We start from the raw sequence: 17,534 nt of genomic DNA, 5'->3' as shown, positions 1-17,534 counted from the left end.
AAATAATACTCATACACAGGCCTGCACGGTGCCTGAAAAAAGCGACGTGGGGGCGAGAAAGCTTGCTTTTCAGCCCAGCTAATTATTATCACAACTCCAAGAAGGATAGATTCTTTTCTTTTTTAATTATGTTTGTTAATTAAACGAAGATTATCGAAAAGTTGAAAAAAAAAAGAGTGTTTAATTAAAGAGTCTCAACTATGTATATAGGGAAAACTGTACGTGTTGGCCTATCCAGTACAAAAACCAGAATCGTTATAATATTATAGATCACAGATTATTGTGTTATGTGAATAATTACATTTTATGTTGTTAAAGAAATGTGTATATGTACATGTATGTACACTGTCGCGCTCGGGAATATTTACCAGCCTGCTGCTTTCTTTCTTTTTATTTATACGAAAATGTGATAAATCTTTGGAAAAAGGATTCTTCTGTTTTTTCTTTTGTTTTTAATTATAAGATAGACGATTGAATCGAGGATATGTGAAAATGAAGACGAACAGGTGGGCGAATACCTGCGTGCGGCAGTGTATATACATGCACACATACATATATACACAGATATGTATGCATATAATGTTAACACCAGCTCTCTCTTTCTTTTTTTGTTTCTTTTTTTCTCTTCTTTTCCCCTTTATCTCTTTTCCCCCCCCCCCCCGTTCTCTCCCCGTCTCTCCCGAATCTCTTTCTTTTTCTTTACCTTTCTACTTGCTGCTCTCGCCATGCAGCTAGAGAAGATTATTTGTAGAGGATCGTTTTTGTTTTGTACTTAAGAGTGCTCGTACGCGCCCGAACTATGTTTTGTACTACGTGAAGAATGGCAATAAAGTAGTTGACCAATTCCTTTTTTTAAATTCCACGTGTGTAAATTGTATTTCCTCGCGGTACGAACACCGTAGAAACCCTTCGTCCATACCCCTCGATGCGTTTTAACTTTGTTTCAGGGGAGGACGACCGTGATGAGAAGTAAGTAGAAATAGAAATATACAGTATGGAATATGTGAATTTTATTTCTACGACAAAAGGCCTCGTGCCTTTTTCAGGGCTCCCTTAACACGTTAAGCGCCATGTCAGTCACCGGCGACTGACACTATGCCTTCCGTTCAGGCCGCAACAGAAGACGACTAACGAAAAGTACACTGTCAGTCGCCGGTGACTGACGCGGCCTAAACGGAAGGCATAGTGTCAGTCGCCGGTGACTGACAGTATACTTTTCGTTAGTCGTCTTCTGTTTATAGTTCGCATGGCCCACTTGACGGCCAAGTGTGGCCTGAACGGAACGGTAAGCAAAACAGACTGGGTGTTTAACGTGTTAAGTAGCCCCTTTTCCCTGGGACAGTCCCAGGAAGTGGGGGCGCGGGCCTGCATTGCCGAGGCAATACTCTTGTCCCCGAGGACGAAGAAACTCGGAGATGTTTGGAAAAACATCTCTCGATTCTTCGCCTCGAGGGCCAAGAGTCGCCAGGACTAAGTGTGTGGGTACAATGATGTACTTAATAATTGATACTAATGTTTAACGATATTTTCAAAATTTCTCAGAATTCAAAGCGAAATAAATTGAAATTAAAGGCTTCTCGTTATTTGCAACGAAATGCGCAAAACCCAAATTTATGAACAGCAATGTGCATACACGTGCGCTACAAAATTGCTATCCGTATCGTTTTCTTATTCGTTCCCCGAAGAAGAAGGACACTAAAGAAAAAAAAACGGAAACAGCTGAAGAACCGTGTTACAGTTTAACGCAAACCGGTGCACATATCCCTAACGCTTCGTGAACACCTCCATAGAAGTTTCTCTTCACCGCGAAAGCCGTTTATTATTTCGAAGCAAACTTTAGACACAACTTAGACGCAGTCTAATAAATATGCTACGATACAGCGTATAATTTACGCTTGCTGCAATTTCCGTACAAAAAATTGAACGAGAAGTAGTAATTAATGAAATATATTATCAAGTTGGAGGAATAAATGTAAATTCAGATTTACATAGACAAGTGTTTAAAATAGTAAATACCTATTTCAGATCAACAATAAAATACTGTTCTAATTAGTTTCAATTAAATATTCTGGTCCGTATTTAGATAATTATTATATTATATAACTGATCGTGTTTAATCACATTACGGTTACTTTGGACGTGGGTTTCCCCGTTTAAAAAACAAAGCAGCGAATTAATTGCCTGCAGATTTGTATTTTAGTTCTCGTACGGAGTTCGTAAAATCACCTAATATCGTATATTCACAGTTGCTGTCACGTGAAACAACTGTAACTTAAATAACGATTAACACGATGGGAATCGACAGAGATCTACTGACACTAATTAAAAGAAAAACGTTTAAATTGCCACCAGAGATATATCGTTAACTTCCCATTTAGTACGAATAAATTAACCCTCGCTCGACGAGCAAGTCATCGTGACCCTACTGTTGCAAAATGATCGCCTGACCGTAATTTATACTCTTGTCGCTCTAACATAAACAACGACGTGTTGACATTCCTCCCATACCTTTATTGTCTAACGTTCACCACGGCATTTCGAAAAGCAATAACAACAAATTCCGTGCGAAGACTTTAAAACCGTATATACACTACCGGCCAAAAGTTTCGAATCACCGAGCATCGCAATTTACACAATTTCCAGAAAAATGTCGAGCGACTTTGAGAATTTTTCATCGTTCGAATCAGTTGATAAATGTAGAATTGAGATAAACTTGAAAAGTGGTAGGCGAGACTTTTGGCCGGTATAAGAAACTTTTACGGTGGATCCAAAATATCGCTGTTCGAGCGTTACGAAGCATACAATGCGAGTTATCTATATTACAGATCATTGATACGCACACAACAAACGTTTCATCACACTCCACGCTGTAGGTGAGAAATTTATAACGAAGCATTTTTTTTTTTTTTAAATAATTTATTCACCAATATGAACAAATAGATCATGTAGCAGGCTGTTGATAACGATATGAGCGCAGGTTCACGACGCATTCGTAGGGAGTTTGATCGAGTTTCGATGACAAATAGCTAACAAGTGGTACAGTTCGTAGTATTCATATCCAGCTCCTTAAATTAACGAATTCGACAAATTAATGCAGTTGTCAAGCATACAACGCTTGAAGATAGAATTTAGGGTGAAAAATATTGTTACTTTTATTTCGCGGTTAATCTGCAGTTGAAACAACCTTTCGCGCAATTTTAAAGCCATTTTTGTAAGGCTGATGAATCACGAAACCAGGGAAGCCTCGTTCCTCCGTTCGTGATTCTTTCCAAATCATCCGTATTATCCTTATAAACTCTGCAGGGCGAAATACAATTCTTGCTCGTGCACTCGATCAAGAATTGCTTTTCTACGTAACAAGATTACGTTAAAATCGACCGTTAATTACTACGACGATGAAAATTTCGAGTCGAATAGAACGACATAATGTTCGTTGCCGTAGCAGTTGTGTTACTTTTTATTCATACCAATTATAAAACAATTTTTACAATTACACAGAATAATCCATAGTGCCCGAAGAATATTCGACAGAAATTCGCATAATCGTGTCCTGCGTAAAACGAATCCCTGAAATTTCATATCAAACGCTACGAGTTGAAACTGTTATCAAAGCTATCGGATCGACGCTTCTCGTATCGCATGAAAACAACGAATAAGTATTGTCGAAGCACGAGTCTTACCAAAGAACGTTCAATCCTGTCTCGTACGAGTATAAAGAAGTGTCTTTTTTATTTCGGACGATTATCGGCATCTCCAAGAGAAAGCGTCACCAGAGTGAAATACCTGTTGAAAGCGGATGGTGTGCCTACTTTCATGAATTCGCGGTGCAAAAAGAAATTATAACGCAGAACATTGAAGTACGTGTCAACGGTATATTGTATTATGCGTTATAAAAATCGCTATAGTGCAAATAAGTTCGATAAAAGTAAGAAAATTAATTGCCGCCTTCTTGGGTAACATGCTCCTGATTTGGGGCAGAAACGTGTAAAAGTTTCACTGCAACGCAAACATATAAAAGAAAAGAAAAGAAAAACTTAACTCTGCGTCGTTTAATCGACACAGAGGATCCTGCACATTTCAGAGAAACGAAACGTTTTTACACTTATACCAGAGAAACTAAAAAAGGAAGAAAATTTCTTTGTCCACGCGTAAGTTAAAAATTTGTAAAGATAGAAGTGTGCAAAATGAAAAAGTCAAGTTATGTTTCCCACGATAAATTCCGATAAATCGATCTGGTGTGACATAGACAGAAAAAGAAACGAAGTTGAAGCGAGAAAGTTTTTGGATTAATCGGTTTGAAACAACGTCCAATGCCCTACGAGTTTTTGTGCACACGAGGAAACACATTCGTTGTGACGTTACCAGATTATCCGAGTGTGTCGTTGATATTATCATACTGATCTGAGTTTCTGCGAAGCCAACTTGTCGCCGGGCGTTTTCCGCGACAAAATTTAACAGACGATCGATTGTACATGAACATCATCGCTTAGCCCTGATTAATAGCGATACGCGGTAGAAAGTGATAGTGGGTAGCATAGAGCGAAACATCGACATCGTGGATCGACGCGTCAGCGTGTTACGTTGAGAAGAGGCGGAAATCGATGGAAATTCGAGAGGCCAAACTCTAAGACAGAAGCTTGTCTTCCGGGATGGTAGGGCTGGTCGCTGCTGGTGCCGAACGTAACGATTCGGTTTCTCGTAGCATGTCGTTGAAGCTCTGCATGGAGCTTGATCTTGAAGGCACAACTTTCGTCTGGAACAGTAACGATCGATCCTTCAGAGATAGCACGAACCTTTTTAACCCTTTAACGCTCGTTTTGGGTTTTGGCAAAAAAGGCAATTTTGGTTAATTATTTGCTTTCACTTTTCATATTGCGCTAGCTTTTCTGTTCTGTTGCGAAAATGTAAGTCCCAGCATTAGAAGTAAATGGGAAAAACGACAAATTTTTTTACACCATGATTTTACGCATCCTAAGGAACGAAAAATGTAATTGTCATTTTTCCCGGAAATGATGGGAAATTTATGAAAAATGCGGTTCAAGGTAAAAGTATGACCATACACCTGTCCCCCGATTTACACGGATGATCGGTTCCTCAGAATACCGTGTAAATCGAAATCATGGCTTTTTGTATGAAAAACCGTGTAAATCGGGGGAAAAAAGAAAATGCGCATAATTCAGTCAGTTGTTTAATTAAATTCATTACACCTGTCCCCCGATTTGCACTGAAGATAGGTTCCTTAGAAAACCGTGTAAATCGAAAAGAAACTAAAATGTGCATAATTCAGTCATTTATTTCAACGTAAAATAAAACTAAATATATCTTAAAAAACATAAAAATAACGGTCTATTCGTAAAATGATAAAAATATAAAGGTATATGTATGTAATTCATTTTACATATAGAAACAACAAGTATAAATTAAAAAATTTAACCAAAAATTTCATTACTGTTATCACTTTCGTAGACTATTAATCTTTTATTCCCGGTTGGTATGATGTCACTTTCATCACTCGATAGTACTTGATGCGATTCAAGTTCGATGTTAGATGAATTAGAAACAATTTCAGATCGGCGAGCCTTGCTAATGAAATCCGTAATTAACAATTGTGTTTGGTTTTTGATCAAATCTTTATAGACCTCCTCATATTGAGTTAAGCGTTTATTAATATCTCGCTGAAATAGGAGAGCTCGTTCAACATTCGGGTCATTTTGTAGAAAATGATTACCCAATTTTAAAAACCGTGTAAAAGTGAAATCGTGTAAATAAAGTACCGTGTAAATCGGGGGATAGGTGTACTTAGGTATAACTTACATTCCGTCTCGTTTTCTTCGAACGATGGTCTGTTCGTAAACTAACCACTAAACATTAGTGTTTAATAAAAACCAAAAATAATTAACGACAAATTAATCGAACCAAGGAATTCTTTGATGACACGATGCTTATATTCTAAGCAATCAGAAGCCAATAGTTATTTATTCTCGAAGTGATAAAAGTTATAATAAACTATCGTAAATACAACATGTTATGATGTGCTCGTGGTAGTTGCAATCAACCTTCGAGCTTTGTCGAATTTAGCACGTGGTGTGCCGACTAAATCTAATAGGTTCGTCTTCGAAGGACCACCTCCGTGATTAGGAGGACAAAACAACTATTGCTAATGGTCTAAACTTCTAAAAGGAGCGACTCTTGGCGTGGTCAGATGACTTCTGGCGTTCCCTTCCGCGAAAGGTCCCACGAGTGAGGCCCTCGGATAGGTTGAGTACATTTTTCGATAGTGGTGGGGAAGGGTGGTTGGCGAAAACTATTGGTTAAAATCACAGGTGGAAAAGCTACACGAAAATGCCACCCCCCAGACCATAGGTCACTCTCAGGTGCCAAGCGTACTCTTGAGTGACGCACGCGGGAATTCCGAGTGCCTCGAACAATGACCGTAGCAGACAATAACGTTAAGACGCGCTTCGGCTCTGGTGACCATATGAATGCAAAAATGTACAAGTTAAAAAAGGGGCGAAGATTCTAAGTCGAAAACAGGGCAATAAAAGGTGAAAGCAAGTTCTTAGATTGAAAGACTACGATTGCCGTGGCGTCATAAAATTACCGCTGCTACGAAACGAGCGAAGGCGAAAAATCTGTACAATAGAACTACATGCTAAGAAATCTAAGGGTCGGGCGGCTGACATACCTGTCGAGGATTAAACACAATAAAATAATCGTCATGACAGGGATGCAATAAAAAAGTAAGACTCTAACAGAATTTGCATTTCTTAACTAACTTAAAAGCAAAACAACTGTTTCTTCGAGTCGTAACTCTCAGACAGCGAAGGATACTCTCGAGAGAAACTCGCGATAGTTTGACTCTGAGAAGGACAGCTATGTTTATGTTTGGCTCGATGTACGTACAGCGACCCAGGCTCGCGTTTCTTATCTTTGGCTCGCAAGAAATATCACGAGTTCTAAGAAGTTAAGGCCTCGAATTTTTCCCAGAACAGTTGCGAGCGTACAGCGATCGGAAATCGGGCAGGACGACTCGTCCTCAGTCGGTGTTTACGAGGCAGTCGAACGAGTGCCTCGACGAACGACGAACGTCGCTTATACTGCGCGATTATAGTCTTGTAGGGAATACATCGAACAACGCGTTTTCGATTATACTTAGCATATTCGTTCGTGTGAATCAAGTGCCGCTGCATACAAGAAGCTAGTGCACCGAATTCAAGTACACAACGAACAGCTGCAGTTTCATTGTGTCATCGAAGAATTCCTTGTTTCGATTAATTTGTCGTTAATTATTTTTGGTTTTTATTAAACACTAATGTACAACAATCTTCGTAAGTAGTACTCAATACGAGTTGCTAAGTGGTTAATTTACGAAGAGACCATCATCCGAAGAAGACGAGACGGGATATAAGTTGTAATATATTCCCAACATTTCCGGGAAAAGTGACAAATACATTTTTCCTTCCTTAGGGTGTGTAGAATCATGCTGCAAATAAATTTTTCGTTCCGGCCGCATGCCAAAATTGACCTGTTTTTAACATCCTCCTTTATTTTTATACGACTAGGAAGTAACTGAGGAAAATAGAATTGATCATATTTAGCACATCGAGTTGAGAGAAATGTGAGTGTTAAAGGGTTAACCACCTTAGTTTTCAAAGGTTATATTTGTGTCAATGTAATATCAGAGAAACGTAAACTCGACAACAGCAGAAACTGTGTTAAAACAAAATAAGACGATGGGTCAGAAAAGACCCGACGACTTAGCGTCAATTTCTATCGATTATCATGTAGGAAAAATGCATAACCACCTTCACATTCTCGTAAGCAGATCCAACACGTTCCTCTAGCGAACGAAAGCTGTCGGAATTGCGCATCTGGCCGAGTTTCATGGACAGTCCGCTTCCGAATCCACCTAGAATGCTGGTCGTCTTTTCAGCCGTGCTCTTGAACACGGACTCTGTCTTCTGGAATCTAGAGAAGGGGGTAATAAATATTCATTTTTCGCCAGGAAAACAGATCCTGTCGAAGCAAGGTCACGTTGCCTGTGGTCGCTGAGATGCCTTTGCTCGGGATTCGATAATAAATCAAGCCAATGATCAACCATGCATTTTATACTTCAAACAGAAATCCCACTCTCTCACATACACACACGCGTGTATTAGTCTCGCGTTCGTTAGCTCGATCAACGTTGCATATGTATGTATATAAGTATTATAGAAGCTTGTGTGCCTGTATTATCACTATTATGCAAGCGGCCTGTTAGAGAATGCGTTATCGCGACTCGAGGTCGATATATCAGTTTTCTATCTTGGATACTAAATCGGCTTGGCTAACGCGGTGCGTGCGTTTCTTTTCTTTCCTTCTTTCTTACTTCTGTTTCTGATCTTTTCGACAGCGTGATATTAGCACAACCCTTTAAGCGTTGCACGTTTCACACGTGCAGTGGGAGAACAACGTGCAAAGGACTTTGCTACAGCGAGGGAAGTTATGTACGCGGCGACACCTTGGTAATCGCGATCCAAAATTTCTCTTAGGTACGATGGAACAATGTGTGTCGATAGAAGAAGCGCGACTTAACCCTTTGACTGTTTGGATCGAGTGAAACTCGGGGAGAGCGCCGACTACCGAATAGTTCAGATCGAGAGAGACTCTTAGGCAGAAAGTTAGAAACGAAGGATTGAATTGTCAGGAAAATAAGAAAACAATCTTCAGGACTGTGACTTAGGATCGTGAATACTGTGCATTAAATTCATAATGTAATTCATAATTTTATCAGATTGCGAAAGGGTTAAGAAGAAACTGCATTTTAACGCTAAAAGAATATTCCAAATTGAATTCTGAGGTCAAAACCGAAGTTTGCCACGAACAGAACCTGCAGACTGCAAATATACGCTTATTCATAGCGTAATTGATAATTTTACTCGATCGTCGAAGGGTTAAGTTGCCGATAGACGCGGTTAATTGCCGACAGAAGAAATGTTGGATCGGAAGGATAACACGAATGGTTTGTGTGTACTTACAAAGTGTTCTCGGAGACCGCCTTGGTGAACTGACCGAGTTTCTCGCCGACGTTCTGATAACTGAATGAGAACCCAACCAAAAGTCAAAGAAAAGTGTTCTACATGTCTGAGGGGCAGAAGTAGCAGAAAATAAACGAAAAGGGGTACGGGAGGGGGCCGGTAACCGTCACCTTACGCGAAATTATATATTATTTCGAAATTAAATATACACAGTAGGTGAGTTTTTCTTTTTTCATCTCTCTAATGACGATTTTTTCATTATCTAATAACGTAAAGTAAATAGGGGGCGTTCTTTTACACAGTGCAAAATATTGAGAATGTACATAGACACAATTACAAGTTATAGCAACCTCGATATCTCTCTAGTGGCAATAAGCTTTCATAGCTTTAGCTTGAATCGTACAATTGTTCGCATGTGGCATTCGTAACTGTACTTTGGAGACTCAGGTAACAACAGCATGTCGTGGAATAAATTAAAACTCTGTCAACACTAGATTTACGTCAATTTTACGAGTTTCGGACTTCACGAGCGAAATTACAAAAACCATTGCTATTATTTCCTAGAAGTTTTTGCTGACTTTTGGAATGATACGAATGTATACCTAAATTGATTCTCCCCTCAGCCCTCTAATTTCAAAATTCTGTCAATACTGTGTAACTAAATTGTTTTTAAATGAAATTAATCGATTTTTTGAAGAAAATACGTATTCTCCTTTGCACGTCAATTTGAAGGGTGTCTGTAGAAATAGGTGTACAAGAAATGTCCGTAAATCTAGTGCTAATTACGATCGATCGTCAATCCGGAAGTTTATTTTTAACCCATTCACTGCGGCAGACTTTGTCAGACAGCAGAATCTTTTATTTCGGTCGCATCGTTGCGAAGTTTGTTTCATTAAATTACTATAAAAGTTCGCAAAAGATAAAACTGAAGTGAAAGCGCGCCAAAAAACGCTAACAGTACAGTGTGTACGAATTTTCAAAGCGCCAATAGCAACGAAAGGGTTAAACGTATGATTAAGAATTAAAGATAGACACTTTGCAAAAGTAAATATGTGAAATAGTGGAGAAACTAACGCGTGCTCTCCCAATTAACAGATCGAATAGAATAATCGATACGGTGTAAATAAATTGCACAATAATAATAGAAAATGAAACGTTCGAAGAATAAACCGATCATGCTGCTGAAAACCTAGCGCGTGACTACACTGGCAAAACCCAGCCAAGATTCCATTCGTGCAAAATGAGGGTGAAAGATAAAGAGAGAAGTGCGTGCTTCTAAACGGCTGAATAAAAACGTACACTTGACTCTCCTTAACGTTCTTCAAGCCTTGATTCATGTCGTCGGTGATCTCTTTCCAAACGCTGATGCCCAACTTCCTCTTCAACTCCTGAGAGACTCTGATCTTGTTCGCCAGCACGTGCCTCAGGGTTTGGATTTCTTCTTCCACCTATGACACGCCACTTCTTAAGCTTCGCGTCGCTAAGTAATTAATCGTTCGTGTTTCAATTTCTATCGTGTGTCTGTGTGTTGAACTTTTAACCCTTTGAAATGTTACGTTTGATTTTTTCAAATTCACCGCCCAAAATGGACAAATTTCTTTTCGCATGAATTCACGTTCTGTGGACATTGTAGCGTATTCTTTTTTGCATTTTTAGCGGTGTACGAAGTAGTTTCACGGAAATAGAGAAAGAAAAGCGAAAGATCGGTCTGTTTAGAGTATTAAATATTAAATTTAGTAAAAAATGACAATAGTAAGAATAGAAAAAAATAACACTCAAAATTATATAAAAGAAGGTCGCTCAAAGACTAAAGGAATTACTTAAGGAACTGCGAGTTTGGACAAATTTAAAAAGATACACAATAATATGAACGTGAAATATTTGTAATAATGACAAATCTGTGAAAATTAAAATTTCCACTGTTATTCAATTTGTTCTACTGAAATGGAACAGTAGTAGTAATTTATGTGCCTGTCCATGGGAACTGTTAAGCAGTTAATTTAATATTCAGCAACAAAGAACGCGTATAAAAAATTTTACGAGGTAATTCTGCGTGTAACGTCGAACAAAAATGAAAAAAACATTTTATCATAAAAGTTAGTCCACCGTACACCGGTGAACGTGATAATTATGATTGAAAACAGTGACGTAGGCGTATCACGAACTTACCTTGCGGAAACTGGGGAAAATTACATTAGCCTGATACGCTTGATACATCAAGATTAACCCTATAGGATTTTCGAGTTGAGAGGATTAACACCTTTTCTAGTTCACAAGTCAACGTAATCCAATTGACTTAGCTTTACAAGCAACCACCCGGAAGTGGTGCTAATCTCGAAAAGCACTTCGAATTATTCGATCTATAATTTTGTTTAAAAAATCTCGTTATCAGAAACGAAGGAAATATTTTCGTTAAATTAATCGATACAAAAAAATGATTAGAATAGAATAGCAAGAGAAGTATTTAAATCTGAAATTTTCCGAAATATTATGTTATTCTTTCACGTTTTCGAGAATTAAACTAATCAGAAGTGGTTTTTAACGGTCAGTAGGTTTTTCTACAGTTGTATTTCGCTATTCCAGCTGTTTAATATTTTCTGTGGAAAGAAAAAGAAGAATGGTTACATACCTTGGCCAGCTCCGCGTTCCATTCCGCCTTTTGACGGTTTTGCTCGTCCAAAGAAAGTCCTTGCAGCTCGTTCACCACGTTATCCGATGTTGGTGAGATGTAACCGGCCGAATTAAGAGTTGCATCTTCTCCTGTAACAGAAGTAGTTTGTTGGAAAATGTGCGAATTATTGTACACACGCGTGTAAATGTTTCGAGATAAACGCTATTGATACTTCGTCAAATACTTGACAATTCTATCAATCCCTTGTTTTATGATTGTTTTTTTTAAACACTAACCATAATTTAACCCTTTGCGATCGGCACATTTCTCTGGTGGGACTACCAGCTAGTCGGAGCAAATTTAGATTTTTAAAGTTATTTTTGCATAGTTGATTCATTATATATATATAAGGATATTGAAAAATATAGGATATTTTGAAATTGATATATTTTGTTTAATATTAGTTATAGTGCATAAAAATAAAACGTTTTAAACAGAGGCTATCAGAGAATCGTACCAGTTTCTCGGTGAACCAAGACTGATTACAAATTCCTTTCGCAATACGGAAAACAGACTGGGTATGCAAAAGTAAGGAAATTAAACTATTCCCTAAAAAGTAAGCTGTGAAATTTCACACAAATGCTTCGAAAGGGATTGTACAGGGTAATTAATATATAGCGGCGACACCGATTTCTAGAAGAAAATTGAAATGCCGCCACTATGGCGGCACCGATCGCAAAGGGTTAATATATCAAACATAAGTAGCATGCGTGTCGAAATGTAACATGTTCTATTTCACGTGGTAGATACTGTTAGAAAAAGTTTTATTTAAAAAAATTCACTACGATTTGCAGGACAAAACAAATAAATACTTTCTCGTAATTTTTGTAACTTTTAAGTTTCGTATCTTAAATGTGAAAAATATTTGAATAACATATTTTTGGGACTTTTTCAAGACACATCTGACTGAAAGACGCCGATTTTCATGAAAAGTGGGTGAAACGTGTCCTAGAACCAAATTTGTCTCGCGATTCGACAGCTCGCCAAAAGAGAACATTCGACACTAAGTTTCAATCCTCCGGGAAAATTCGGATTATCAGTGTTTGCTCTATTTTCCCAATTTACTGGACTGCAAAGATTTTGCATACGTTAGGGAATTTTTTCCGATTTTTTATAAATATAATAAGAGAAACGCGAAATACGAAACCAGTGATTCGGTAAAACACAAGTGCAATCGATTCTTAATAAGTTATGAAATACGCGAGAATCTAGTGTCGCGAATCAAGTCAGACGCAAACGTACCACTTACAAGGAAAACACGTGAAAAGTATAGCACTCGAATTGCAATGAAACTTTGTAGGTCGATAAAGAACCGAAAGTTGTACGGTTAGGATCAATTTTCTCAATTATTCTATGAAATATGTAATAACAAAGGTGTTATTCAGCCGCTAGCGTAACTGCTATGCCTGTAAGTACTTAGGCTGGAAAACGATGATCCGTGATTCGAATTCACCTTGAGTGACAATTTTCTTTTCCTGTTTGTTCTGTTCAACGTTTATTTCCGTATGAAACTTTTCTAGTAACCTTTTTATATGTAAAAATATTATTTATAATATTGTACATTACATAGATCGCATTCCTATGGACGGTATTTATCATAAAAGCAATTGAAGCAAAAGTATCGTTAATCGCTTCTCTTTAGTGGATTGGATATTGACACGAAATATTAATACAATTATAACACAATATATACAACGGTGTAATCAAATATAATTCAAATATCGATACAATATTAGGCGTGATCGTCGCAACGCACATTTCTCCATTTTATCAGGCATTGTTCGAAATTACACAAACATACTACGATTAAAATAACAAACATATTGTTCATATAAGAAGAGGAGAGCCATGACCAATCCGTTGATACTATTTTCATAAAGACAGGATGAAAACTATAGAAGTTGAAATTTTCGTCGTTGGATGACTCATTGTTACATACGCGGCGGTATCCCTTTCAAATGCCGCGTCGCGCTTACTCACGCTACGTATCTTATTCACTTTCCTCGTCGATATGTTTAACTTTGCCGAGCACGAGGCACCAATAACGCAGCGGTAGTTCAAACTTAACAGTTTCACTGCCACTCGAAAATCGAAAAAGGGTATGTGCCACCGATTCGTAGTCTCAGCGTGGGTAGAAATTCGTGATTATGTAGTCGCCTAACGCACAGTGGCGGCGTCGACTTTTGATGTGACCGACTCGACACGCACTGTCGGCGATGATACACAAGGTACCGCATTCCAGACCGCATACTCTGCGCTCGTGACAGCGACGTGTTAACCGTGCAGATTTCAAATTTAGCCGAGCAGATTTCGAATTTAACCGAGCACCGGTTTTAACAGTGCAGAATTTGAAATTTAACCGAGAACCAATGATAACCGTGCAGATTTGAAATTTAACCGAGCGCCACGTGTAAATGAATCAAGAAAATCAGGAAAAGCCTACGTAATACCTTATCGACAGAGCCATAGCGTTGATTACTTCTTGTACTTAATACGAGAGAAGTGAAAATACGTAGAAATGTACTGCAAAATCATTCTTTGAATGGAAAAACTGATAATTTACTGAACTTGTAACTAATATGAGAAAAACAATTTATTTACATTTGTAAAAAACATTGAAACAGTATACAGTTTTCTTGTAAACTGAAAATCGATTAAATCTACGGTATTTGTGTGATTTAGCAAAAATAAGCACGGATTGGACTCGGAGCAGATGTTTAATATGTAATTCGTGAATTCTGAACGTGTTTAGAATAGATGAAAAAGTTGAAATTCGTTCTATCAAGGAAAAGTCAGCACGGATAATCGATTTGACGCGATATCGACTCTTCCGTCGATAAGGTGTTAAAAAGGAAACGTAGAAAACCCTGTTTTATCATAGACCAACAATATTCGAATTTTCGATACTGTTACCTGAAACTCTACATTTTGCGCGAATTATAATGCTGCACCTTTTACCAATTCGAGGAACTTCTTGTAATTCCGGCTGCTACTGATTTTGGCCAGATATGGCTTTGAGAAATCTTGAAATATCACTCGGACAGATTTCCTTTTCCTTCGCCAGCGACTGGTGGCGCCGTCCTCGGCGTCTGGTGTCAAAAACTCCGTCTCTATCGAGAGATTAGCGTCGTCCACCACGATCTCGTCTATATCGCCGTTCGAGTTTCGCCAACAATGGACAACGATCTCATCTGCGTCGTCGCTAAGCTCGTCGATGTCGTCGAAACTCGGCGTGGCCGTCAGGTTTGAATAATAAACGTCTTCTTCGTATTCCAACGACTCGAACTCGTGTTCATTCTCGCTCGAACAGTTCTGCTCGCTCTGCTCTTGACGTACTCTTGTTTTAGAATCTTGTTTGGCCAGTCTCGAACGATCTTCCACTTTACCCTGTTCCTTTTTCATGTCTGTCATGTCGGTTTTCATATCAACGAACGAAGACGCTTCACTTTTTCCAAAGCTCGAACTTTTTTAATTACAATCGAACTGAACAGGTTAGGATATCGATACGTGACAATGTTTGAAAGACGAATTGAAAACAGTAACATGAAAGAAAGTACGTTTCACTCAGAGTTCGTTCGACTGAAATTCGACGCTGGAAACCGAGAACTTTTACGACATCGCGAAATCATTGCCATATTAAATGAAACTTATGCTTTTACCGTTCAACCCGTCTTTACTTCTTGCTTATCGGCTGAAACAAGTTTCTCCGAGGAAATCGTTTACCATAATTCGCGTCGATTCATCCACTACGAACGGTCACGATCAATACAGCGATTTCTAATATACATAGATCACAAAACGTCGATCCAACTATTTTCGAGAAAAGCTAAACAGACAAAACTCTCTCCCCGGTTAAAATCACTAGTCTCACTTTTGCAAATGACGCGGTGTTCAATCGCACGTTTACCGCGTAAACAATAGAAGTTGTTGAAGTTAGATGTCGCGACGAATTTTTCGCGGGAAAATCAGCGTTCTTAAATTACAGATACTTTGTTAGAACAGAACTAAGGATAATCTACAAAGATTTTTAGTAACGATTTAGTTGACCATGTGTATCAATCAGCGCGTGCAGACGACGATCACAGCTGGCACGATCGCGCTTCGTTTTCCCGACGCGAGAAGATCGCAGGTTTCCGATTTTGACCGTCCGCGACGCCAGTGTCGTGCAGCCACGTATCCAAGAAGAAAAGAAATTGTGGCCACTTACTCGTTCCTCCTTCTGAAGGTAAAAAGGGAAGGGGCCTGGATTTCTCCCACCATCTCTCCTTTTGTGCCTGTCTTTCTTTATCTAGCTTGTTAATAAGTCAAAATAAACCCCTTCCGTCAAAATTTCCGTTGAATTTATGTTTCAACAACGGTAAGAATCATTTTTCATTCGTTGCTGACAGTTTCCTATTTTTATATTACACATCTACAAAAACATGCAATTATCGACTTTACTATGTGTCGGTAAGTAGTTCGAATCGTTTACCGTTTTCGTTTTCGCATTCTGTAAAATTGCATAAAACAATAAAAATATTAACGAGCGAAGGAATCATGCTCGATTATTAACGAGTCCTGTTTCGATTCTGTTCGTCTGATATTGTGAGCTGTGTTCTTTATTTTACCACGACTATAGGCTAGGTTCAATGCACGTTTCACGGCAAACGAAAAGGAGATTTATCGACGGCAAAACATTGGATCGAGTGGAAAGAAAAAAAGTCTGTGCCTGTTCTTGCGAAGGATTTCGTTGGATGAAGATGACGGAACGGAATTTTCGATAGCTCGTCGACCTCGATATTAAGTTTCCTCTTCTAACGTGGAAATATAAATAATAAATAACATTGAGAGCTATCTGTACTTTTTTGTATTATATAAAATTGTTATTGGAAAACTGATAGTATCAATTGTGAGTGAAAGCGAAATACACTTATATAACTTTTTCTTCGAATCGATTATACAGTTCCGGAAATTTTCCCTACGTATGCTGCATTTCCTAGTAAAATTCCACGATAAAACTCAAATTGAAACTATTGTATATTGAAGCACATAATAACTAACTCAAAAAGTTTCGTTGCAATACCTAATAAAGCAGAAACCTGTAAAATTAGTACGTAGCTACAGAGGCGTATATAAAATACGTTAACAAGTTCTAAACATTATTTTACCTACAACTGTTAACCCGTTAACCACCAAAGGTAGGAAAAATACAATTCTCTTTAAATATTATTATTTTAAAAATTCTAATTTTAATTATGTCAAGACATAAAAGACTATGTCCTTTGCAACTTAAATTGGATTAAACTGAATTGCTAAGGCAATATAATATTTTTTATTAGTTTCTGTAAAATGTTTCATTCGTGCAACTTTGGGAATTGAAGGGGTAAACGCAGCAAGCATATGATAGTTACAAAAATAATGCAAAAAAGAAATCGGAAGCGACAACAAACGGTTTTATAAGCGTATTTTCGATATCAAGGCACATCACAAGGCTAAAGTTAGAATGGATTCTACGTGATCCGGTTCATCCGTTTCTTTCGGTTCGATGCAGTTCTAAATACGGCCCTCCCTCGGTAACAGGAACCTCAAGGTTAACAGCTTGCTGTCGTAATAATCCAGAAACGACGTGACCGATCGTTTGGAAATATGTCAGTTTCAAATGCTATTGCAATTCTGTGAATTTATATTAATCATTTACCTGTATTCGTGATCTTGTACTTGTCTTGAAAGATCTCGATTAGATTTCTAGTTTTTCCAATAATCTTTCAGGACGAAATTAATAAACGTCAGATATTTTTTTTTATAATTTATTTATATATTTCCATTTAAAAATATGAATTCCATGCGTTATTCAAATTTTCTTTTGT

General features: G+C 38.1%; 1 protein-coding gene across 2 annotated transcripts in view; it reads right to left on the bottom strand.

Annotated features, from left to right (window-relative positions):
- Positions 1-2,954: 2,954 nt before the first annotated feature.
- The window catches only part of LOC108572312 (tumor protein D54), a 21,080-nt gene continuing 6,500 nt past the window's right edge, over positions 2,955-17,534 (bottom strand). Inside the window, exons 1-6 of one of the 2 annotated variants that reach the window (XM_017934523.1) lie at positions 14,640-15,111; positions 11,647-11,777; positions 10,317-10,465; positions 9,018-9,077; positions 7,806-7,968; positions 2,955-4,753 (exon numbers count right to left, since the gene is read on the bottom strand). In XM_017934523.1, the coding sequence (XP_017790012.1) occupies positions 4,625-4,753; positions 7,806-7,968; positions 9,018-9,077; positions 10,317-10,465; positions 11,647-11,777; positions 14,640-15,111 (1,104 nt within the window). In that variant the 3' untranslated portion in view covers positions 2,955-4,624. Of the gene's footprint in view, positions 4,754-7,805; positions 7,969-9,017; positions 9,078-10,316; positions 10,466-11,646; positions 11,778-14,639; positions 15,112-17,534 lie in introns of those variants that run through there. The other variant, XM_017934524.1, reaches the window with a different exon arrangement.

This window comes from Habropoda laboriosa, unplaced genomic scaffold (assembly GCF_001263275.1).
Source record: "Habropoda laboriosa isolate 0110345459 unplaced genomic scaffold, ASM126327v1 scaffold65, whole genome shotgun sequence".
Classification (NCBI taxonomy): domain Eukaryota; kingdom Metazoa; phylum Arthropoda; class Insecta; order Hymenoptera; family Apidae; genus Habropoda; species Habropoda laboriosa.
The sequence above is the reverse complement of the archived record's forward strand: the minus strand, read 5'-3'. Positions and strand labels throughout refer to the sequence as shown.